Source organism: Halyomorpha halys, unplaced genomic scaffold (genome assembly GCF_000696795.3).
Source record: "Halyomorpha halys isolate HHAL.00 unplaced genomic scaffold, Hhal_1.1 Scaffold58.1, whole genome shotgun sequence".
Taxonomy (NCBI): domain Eukaryota; kingdom Metazoa; phylum Arthropoda; class Insecta; order Hemiptera; family Pentatomidae; genus Halyomorpha; species Halyomorpha halys.
Window position 1 is genome coordinate 2,644,997 of NW_027110919.1, and position 9,616 is coordinate 2,654,612.

General features: G+C 29.7%; 1 protein-coding gene across 1 annotated transcript in view; it reads right to left on the minus strand.

Annotated features, from left to right (window-relative positions):
• Nucleotides 1-4,612: 4,612 nt before the first annotated feature.
• Nucleotides 4,613-9,616, minus strand: part of LOC106692497 (zinc finger protein 37) — an 11,237-nt gene continuing 6,233 nt past the window's right edge. Inside the window, exons 4-8 of the mRNA XM_014438474.3 lie at nt 9,223-9,391; nt 7,913-8,124; nt 7,325-7,580; nt 5,804-6,080; nt 4,613-5,034 (exon numbers count right to left, since the gene is read on the minus strand). Coding sequence (XP_014293960.1) covers nt 4,760-5,034; nt 5,804-6,080; nt 7,325-7,580; nt 7,913-8,124; nt 9,223-9,391 — 1,189 coding nt within the window. The 3' untranslated portion in view covers nt 4,613-4,759. The remainder of the gene's footprint in view (nt 5,035-5,803; nt 6,081-7,324; nt 7,581-7,912; nt 8,125-9,222; nt 9,392-9,616) is intronic.

Consider the following 9,616-nt stretch of genomic DNA (forward strand, 5'->3'; position numbering starts at 1 on the left):
ATTTTGTCATAATTTTGCCAAAGAAATGTAGGGGAAAAGGAAAAATGATACAAATTAATTCCAATCTTGGAGAAACTTGTTTTCTCTTATCCTTGATATATTATGTGATTACGCTTAATTGAATTAAATGTAAGAGTTAATTTTAAGGTATCTTTTTAACTTTAGACTACTGGGAAAATAAAGTTTTTATATCATTATGATGAACATTAATTACTCAAATATTAATAGTAGATTGATAATAAGAGGATCAGGCTGATGATTTAAAAAAAAAAAAAGAATTATTTGTCCAAAATGATGATCGTAAAAAGTTTAATGTTGTATATCATATTTTATACTTTAATAAAACTTAAAAAGATCGGACTAATGCAAGATTTGAAAGGAACAGTAAATTACTATAACAAAAGTGGATAAATTGTTGTCTATAGGTGCACGTGAATATGTATACATAAATGATTTTCTGTGAGGGTTATTTAGATATTAAACGCCTAATAAGACGCTGATTTATGTTAGAGCAATTCTAGCACCTATGTTTAGACTATTTAATCTCTCTTAAAAAATGTACCTGATATATTACTAAACAAATGACTGTTTTGTTTAAAGTTTCTTTTGTGCCCCGTGCCATGCTTTTCCTTTGTTCTTGCTTCTTGTGCTGATGACAATTAGCTTCAGGCCTTAAAAATATATATATAGTTAATCATCAAAAAATATTTTGTATGATGTGTTTTCATTTATATTTTGTTTGTTTAATGGAGTTTATGAATATATGGTATTTTGTACCATACTGTCTAAAAAAAAAAAATTGTTAATTTTAATAAATGCCTATGTAATGTTTTAAGGATTTTGAACACCATTAGGCTTAGTGGAAGTATATTTGTAAATTACTTGTGACAAGTTTTTCACGTTTTTGATGAAAATATGTACGATAATCGTTAATCAGTGTTTTAGACCTTAAACACTGACTTGGAACTATCTCCCGCCCTCTCCTCCTAGATCTTTCAGCCTTGTATCAGGCAGGCTGTCGCGACAACTTATGTCAAAACATTATTTTTTAATACTGTTGTGTATAATGTTTAAATTTGTTTTTCTCTACAAGTTATTTTTATATTGTGTATGTTTTTAATGTATAGAGACATTTTAATTAGTGATAAAAACATTGTTTTAGTTTTATTCTAATAAGAATATAAGCTCGTATACTGGGTTAAGTTTGTTGTACCTGTTAAGTTGTTATGTACATTACATGATATATATACAGTTGATGAAAAATATATATATATATATGTATATTTTGCTGTTCCTTGTTTCTTGCCATTGAATTGATTTATTTTACCACCTTATGAACTGAAACAAAACTTTCCATAGAATTTTATTATTGCTCGAACCTCTTATGTTATTTCACACTGTGTTAGTCATGTGTATATTATTGAACCGATATAAATTATTATACAGCCATTGATGTATAATTAAATATTGGTGGTAACTAAAATGGCAGTTAATTTAATATTAGTATAATGTAAAAGCACATACAAGTATGTTAATTGCATTTATTACTTATAATGAAGATATGATTGTAATCATTGCTGTAAAATATATTAAGGTCCATTATTGTATGACAATTTTATTTCATCTTTTTCTCATTTGACCAATATTACAGTGTTTTTATTATTTAAATACTTAGGTTAGTATGTAATGTATATTACAAAATTTATTGGTAAAATATAAGTGTATCTACTAGTCAGAAATTGCGTATGGTTGGGAATTATATCTGGAAAAATAGTAGGAAAAGCTTTTTCAATGTTCGTAAATTTTTTTATTTAAACACAAGCAGCTTAATGCAGAGGTCACAGTGTTAGTGACTGCAAGTTTGTCGTGTATGCACAGATAGTAGTACTAACAACTATCAAACAATCCTGATAGTATATCAAATGTTAGGTTACATGATCACAGTGGTTCCGATAGCTTTCACTGTCATTTAGGAACCCTCGGCTTTGATGTCAATTAAAATTCTTTGTAATGTGATAACCCAGAAATAGTTCTGTCATTAAAATAAGAACAATATGAAGATTTACTTATAATTTGTAGTTGTAGCTAAACATGAATCTGACATCCAACAAAAATTTTTTCCAGCAGATATGAGAAATAGAGAAACCTTTAAAAATTATGATATTTCATTTTCAGCTTGTAATTTACTAAGTAAGCCAAGATAATTATTATAAATAGGAAAAAAGCACCTACAATTCATGTTCTTATTTTTGTTTACAATACATGGCTTTCATAAGTCTATCTAATAGTGTTTAAAAAAAGGATATGAAGTAGAAAGTTGTTGTGATTGTATATTAGTGATGCACTAAATGTTTTTGGAGTGCTAAGTATGAATCTGAGATCCAACAAATAGGTACTGATCATTAATAATCAATTCTATTTTTGTTTCTGGCTTCTAACTTGTAAAATAAGATTTTTACACAAAATTTAATCTTATATGAAAATAAAGATGAGGAAATGCATACAATTCTAGTTATTATAATTTGTTTGTTATAGCTTAATAGTCGAGTATATAGGTATGGTTTTATGTTTCCTATTTTTATCATTCTGAACATGTTTTAGAACACTGAGGTAAAACTATAGTCCTCTGTGATCATCGGTTCAAAACAAATAAATTTTTTAAATCGCTATATTGGGCCAATATGGCATCATGTACAAAACAGAACGCTTCTAATGGATCTATAAATTAGATTGGAGCAATGTTTGATTAAAGTATGTATCAAATAAATTGAAAGGTTAATTCATGAATTATTTTAATTCTAAAATTACAATTATTTGATGAAATAATTATTGGAAATTTTAAACATTCATTGAAGTAAAGCACTATAATTTTATAAATAATTGCTCTAGGGAACCAAAAATCCTTTTTTTTTTCGGCAAGGGTATTGGACAGAAATTTAGATACAGCAATGTAATGAAGTACAGGTGTATAGTTGGTTTTTCAAATTGCCTCTTCCACCTTTTTATTTAAAAAAAAAGTAGTTTAATTATTAATTGGTCTATCAAAAATATAAAGATTTTCGGTTACTAGTTCCTTCCAATGTTTATTCAGCTAAGATCTTTGACGTATCTTCTTTTGTTGTCATTTTTTATAAATCGGAGGAAAATAATTCAATGGGTCAATCAAATTTTGATATTACTTTTCTGCCTATTGCCCAACATTAATTGGGGAAAAATGTGAATAAGATGCTTAAATATTATGTTAATGATCCCAATCACTTTTAAAAGTGTATTACTAAATGGTGGGAACAAAATAACAGCTAACAATACCTAAATCTTAGAATCTGTGTTCAGGAAAATTCATTCTATACATCAAACTTAAGAAGCCAGCGTGAGTATATTTAAAGATAGTGGGCTTACTGGGTCAGCAAAAGGGATATTTTAAGTACCCCCAATTATTTTTCTGAAGGAGTCTAACATAACATAAAACAAACAGTCTTTATGAGAATAAGCATGAGTGTCAGAAAAGGTTATATTTACAAACCAGATAAGTCAGAAGGAAACCATTCTTCTGATGAAATATGTAGAAAATTTAATTGATGATAGATATAACTAACCATTCAACTGAAAGAAGTTTTACTTATTTTTAATCACCATTATTTCACTGAACACCCCCCCCCCCCACGACCATCTCTCAAAAAAAGTAAATTAAAATTTGCAAACTGATACAAGATTACTCCCGAGAATAACAGATAACCACACATAACAAGGATAGAATAAGAAGTTACTTGTATGATAGCCTTAGAAAATTCATTTTGAACTGTAAATGTAACAAGTTAAATAGTAAGGCTGAAAAATGCCAGTACACCTTGTTTTGAAAGAAAATTATACAAATCTGACTGCAGAATAACATCAAAAAGTTTATGGTCAAATGTAATGTAATGTTTATGCTAGGAGTAAATTAGTTATAATAAAAGAAAACTTAGGAGAGGAGAAATATAAAAGGAATAGTACAATAAACACTTTTCGAAATATTAAGTTTATATACTAAAAATAAGCTTAAAGTACTACAGTCTTGTATAACATGATATAAAATATGTTTATATATATATCTTTAATAAAAAAACAAATTACAAAAAAGAATGACTTTAAATTAAAAATATTCACATTAACCCTCTCATGGGAGCAGAGGCCTTCTTTCTTCAAGCTGGAATGGGCTACAACTTTCCTCCAAGCTGAGTACCCACCTCTGCTTCAGTTACCTGTCCTTAACTGGAGAAGGATCCCACTGTCCTGTCCGCAGTAAGAATAATTTTCTTAAAACCTCGCATATCTACTAGGTGGAGGATCCTGAAGAACTATACCATAATGATTCTACCAATTGGGGAATCTCCAACAAATACTATTTCCATTTATTCCTAGATATTTTCTTTCATAGGAAAAATGGCCATTAAATGTCCATAGGGAGTTGTGAGAATTGTTTGTTTGAAAGAGTATATTTAATTAAAGTTACTTTATTTATTATCTCTTTATGAATTATTTTTCAAATGATAGCAGTTTTTAATTCATAAATAATCTTATAAACAAAAAAAAAGCTATTAAGTAGCGTTTGCTGTGCTGCCTTGCCTGCCAGGAGGACCCTCCGCCAGCTAGACTGATGATCCTCTACTTAGTTAACCATAATAACGATCCCACGGGAGGGTTAAAACTAATAATTAATTATTATGATTAAGAATGATATTTAATGGTTTATCACAAAGAAATGTGAGATTGGATCCTCTCAATCCGGCAGTATTGACTCCTCTATCGACTCTTCAGATGGCGCTGGAAGCCAAACATAAAGAGTATTGGGATCGTCTGTAGCCTGCCGAAATTCATCTCCAGGTCTCACATTAAGATCCAATGGCGCAGGAGGTTGGCTAGCCTCGGCAGGTCGAGCCGTGCCACCAGCACCACCACCATTACTAGCTTTGTTATGAATGTTTCTATGCCGCTTCATATCAGACTTGACTCGAAATGGTTTATGACACACATCACATGTGTACGGCTTTTCACCTATAACAAAGGACAATTGGTAACATATCAATTTTATAAATATAAATTAGAACATAAATAAAGCAGAACCAAATTATGAAGTATGGCATAGAGAAATAAAGCCACCAGTACTGTAGAGGTACCCAAGCCATAAAGGAAACATAAAAAGTATAAATAAAGGAAGTTAATATCTTCTATTAGAATATTATTACTGACTGTGTGATTATTGTAGTAAGAGGGTCCGGATGGTAGTCAAGAAATGAATAAAAAAGAAAAACTTTTTTTTTTAATTGTACCATACTAACACCTCATTTTCCTCCCCCACTCTTTCTTTTAATTGAACAATATTTGTTATTACTACACAATATTATTATTTCACAATTCATTACTCCAATAATACAAAGTACATCTATATCATTCATTACTATGCTTGTTTTTGGTTTAGATTAGATTCATTCATATTTGTCATTTTTTTTATATATATGTTCTCTTTTTTAATATCAATGTTTTATATATTATTTCTTTTAAAACTTTTATAGTTTTCTCATATTTTACAATGTTTGCATCTCAATTAGCCCTGCAAATTGGGGTGAAACGTGAGCCACTACTATAAATAGTTTTTCTGCTACTTTTCTACCCCTATTGACTGCCACAGAGACCATCATACTACAATTAAAATTGTAATAATTAAATAAAAGAGAAATTGCTGAAAACAAAATGAACAATTAATCCTTTACTGCTATATCACTTTTTAATTTAATGTTAAATTATTCTATTAACTGAAGACTACCTGTATGTATCCTTCTATGATTCACAAGATATGATGAGGCTCTAAATGTTTTACGGCAATATTCGCAAACATAATTCTTCTCTCCTGTATGAATTCGTCTATGAACAATAAGTGAATATTTTCGAGCAAAATCCTTCCCACAGAACTCACACTGATACTGTTTTGTATTGGAATGAAGTGATGTCATGTGGTATTTTAAATCTCCCCACTGTCTAAAGTTTCGACCACAGACCTCACACTTGTACGGCTTGTCGCCTGAATGCATTCTCATATGAACCTGTAAATTTTTTAAAAAATGTGTTACACTTTGATTTATAATAAAATGTATTACACTTTAGTTCATAATAAAATGTATTACACTTTGGTTCACAATAAAATGAATTACTTTGGTTCACAATAAAAACATAACTTGGTGACAGCAGTGAGAATATTCTAGAATTTATTATACTGATATATAGGCTGACAAGGAAGTGTCCAATACATAATACAGCCCTTTTCGTTATGAATTCATTTGACTCGAAAACTTTATTAGGGACTATATTATGAATATGAGAAGTTTGGAAAGAATAAAATCTCCACACCTCCTGTTTCTCCGAATACAAAACTGAAGTTCTGAATGTAAAATTCTAAAAAATGATATCCTATTAGTGGTATGTTGTCATTAAATATAAATGACTAGGTGTGATAATGAATTATGATAAATTTCAATTTAATGGATATCTTATGGATTAAAGCAAGGTAGCCTAGTGGGAGTGACTCTTCAAAGTGATTGTATCACAACTGACTCCAATAAATATCGTGAGGTCAAAAATTAGTAACATCATCAGTTGGGGATAGGCATTCAATGGGTTGCACCTGATTTTCATATTAGATCTTTTTAGTTATTTGTACCTCTTTAATTTAGGTAATTTTATACCATACATAACTTTCCCTAACCCCTACCATATTTCAAAACAACTATTTATTATAAGTAGAAATTTATAATGGTAATTGATAAGTAATTATATAATTAATCACAGAGAGTGAATATCATTGATAAAGATCCAAATTAACCAATTTAAGTAATAAAAAATTAAGAATTGTTTATAAAAATACCTCTTTTTCTGAGAAGGAATTTGAGGTCTCAAAAATAATATAGGAATATATATATACATATATATTTTTTTATGTTTTTGAAAATTATTAGCCTTTTTACTTCAAATTCTTTATTTGATAATTTTACATCAACTGACTACATTTCAGATGGTTCGTCCATCTTCAGGGGTCTTCAATACCTTCTTTTGTTTATTCTAGTAATTTTAGTTCAATTTCTGCTTGAAATTGAAGCAGTATCAGCTTACAGATATAAAATCAATAAAATAAAGAATTTGAAGTAAGAAGGCTAATAATTCCCAAAATAGAAAAGAAAAAAAAACACAGAAAAGTGTATAATTCCCTTCAAATAATAAACTACTAAATAAATATGTGAATAAAAAAAAAATTAACTTCATTGAAAAATTGTGCTATCTCAATTTTAATTACCCTCAACGCATTAGCTGCAAAGAAGCCTTTTCCACAAACATCACACTGGTGCAACCTTCTCCCAGAATATGATCTAAAGTGATACAGCAAGGAATTTCGGTGCGTGAAGGTTCGAGAACAATGAGGACAATGAATAAGTTTTTTCTTCTTTTTCCCTTTCTCATCATCAGGAAAATCACCAGAATCACCCATATCCCCAGTCTTATCTGTTTCAGAGCACAAATCTGATGGAAAATCTTCATTAAATCTCCAAGACCTATAATATTTATGGGTTATAAACATTTATGAAATCGTAAGACATCTTAAGATTATTGGTATGAAATAATAGAATATAAGAATAAAACTAAAAAGCCTTACAGTTCTAAAAATTGGAAAAGAACTACAGAAAAACCCCTGTTAATAGCAGAAAAACCATCTATCATTAACCATAAAGTAATCATTAACATATTCAAACCCCAAAATTTATAAACATAAAAGATATATTTCAAGCCTGACAAGAGGTTTCATTTGTTAATTTATAATTAAAGCAACAATAAACATGTAAAAATATGATCAATATTAATGTTACTTAAATAAAAATAATAGGACCTGATCTTATCCTCTTCATCTGCAGTCGCTTGAATGTTGACCACATGGCGAATTCCCTCCAACATATCTTCAGGCTCCGAGAATTCCTCAATCGGAGGATGAGCAACAGCCATATGATTCTCTAATGTCTTTTGGCGTTTAAAAGTGCGACTACATAAGCTACAGGAGAGCACTCCATTCTCATCTTCGGCTGTGTTTTTATCAGTTTCAATCTAAAACAGTGTATGTAATATAAATATATGAAATGAAGATGAAATAAAATTCTTTAACAAGGTGAGGGCAAAGTAATAGCATCACCGATTTTAACTAATCTTTTTTTAATATACCAAATGGCACTAATCACACTTTTTAATTATGTTTTATATTAAATACTATATTGGGAGAGTGGTAGCCATGGGGTAAAGCGCGTGGCAACAAATTCTAAGGACCCGAGTTCGAATCCGGCTGGGCAGAAAATTGTTTTCTGTTACACTGTAGCCGTGAGTCAACTCCTGTGGGTTCTGGGGTCCACCCAGTTTCTTAAACTGGGTAGCTTTAACTGAGTAAAAATCTGGTGGGCGAGCATGATTCTGACCAAATCACCTCCTTGCACAACTGTTGGTCTAGTAACAGTACTTCTTTACAAAGTATTGAACCCCTGACCCTTTATGGTTTGTAGCGGTACAGATTTTAATGAAATACTATATTATATAATAAACTGATATATCCTTGTGAGAGAAATAGGATGAACAACATAAAATCCTGCAGAAATATATTAATGAATATGAAATTTGATGAAATTCAGTTTATCAAAAAATTGACAAGAATGTTCTACCATGAGGAATTAAATTTGAAAATGGACTAAAAATGATTCCAAAACGACATCTGATTAATTAATTAAGGATATGTAGGGTTTTGTGGGTTTCCAATTTCCCCAGAAATTATTATATAGAAGCATTTATGATCATTTAGTGACTTTTTGATGGCTTAAAGTCAAATAATCGTAAATCGTATATCATGAGAAAGAGAAAAAACCTATCTTTCCAATGGATTATCAAAATATTAGAATTTGGTCAAATTATTAGTGTATAAAATATCACAAGTGCAAGTTGATGTAGAAAAATGCTGTTTTGCAATTAAATAATAATAATAAGTATCAGGACCTCCTCACAAAAATTAAGCCCTTGGAAAAATTATCAACCACAGGAGGAATCAAACATGAATCTTCAGGATTTATAGGCAATAATACTAACTACATGTATACAAGAAGAAATTCACGAAATTCTATCGTACTCAATAGTACTGTATATAATAAACATAGAATATATTACCTGCTCTGTTGTGGGCTCCTTTAATTCAAAAGTACTCGAAGTAGCTTGAAGAAGATTAGGCTCATAATGAGCTTTCAGGTGTTCAAAGAATTTGGCCTGGTTGATTGAAGCCACACCACAGATTTCACACGAATAAGCAGATCTCTTAGCTGCTGGTAACGTGTTAGCCCTGAATCACAATGCTATTAATCTTCAATGAAGTAACAAATAATCATTTAAACTAATTATTAAAATTATAGCTTACATACAGTTAATACAAATGATTATAAGTGTTTAAAAATAATAAGATATCATAAAATGAGAGTGTAATGTTTAACTAAGATCAAAATTGTAATAATTAAATCATTTTTGGAACATTACAAATTAAAAGTTTATAACAATGTTTAATCAATGC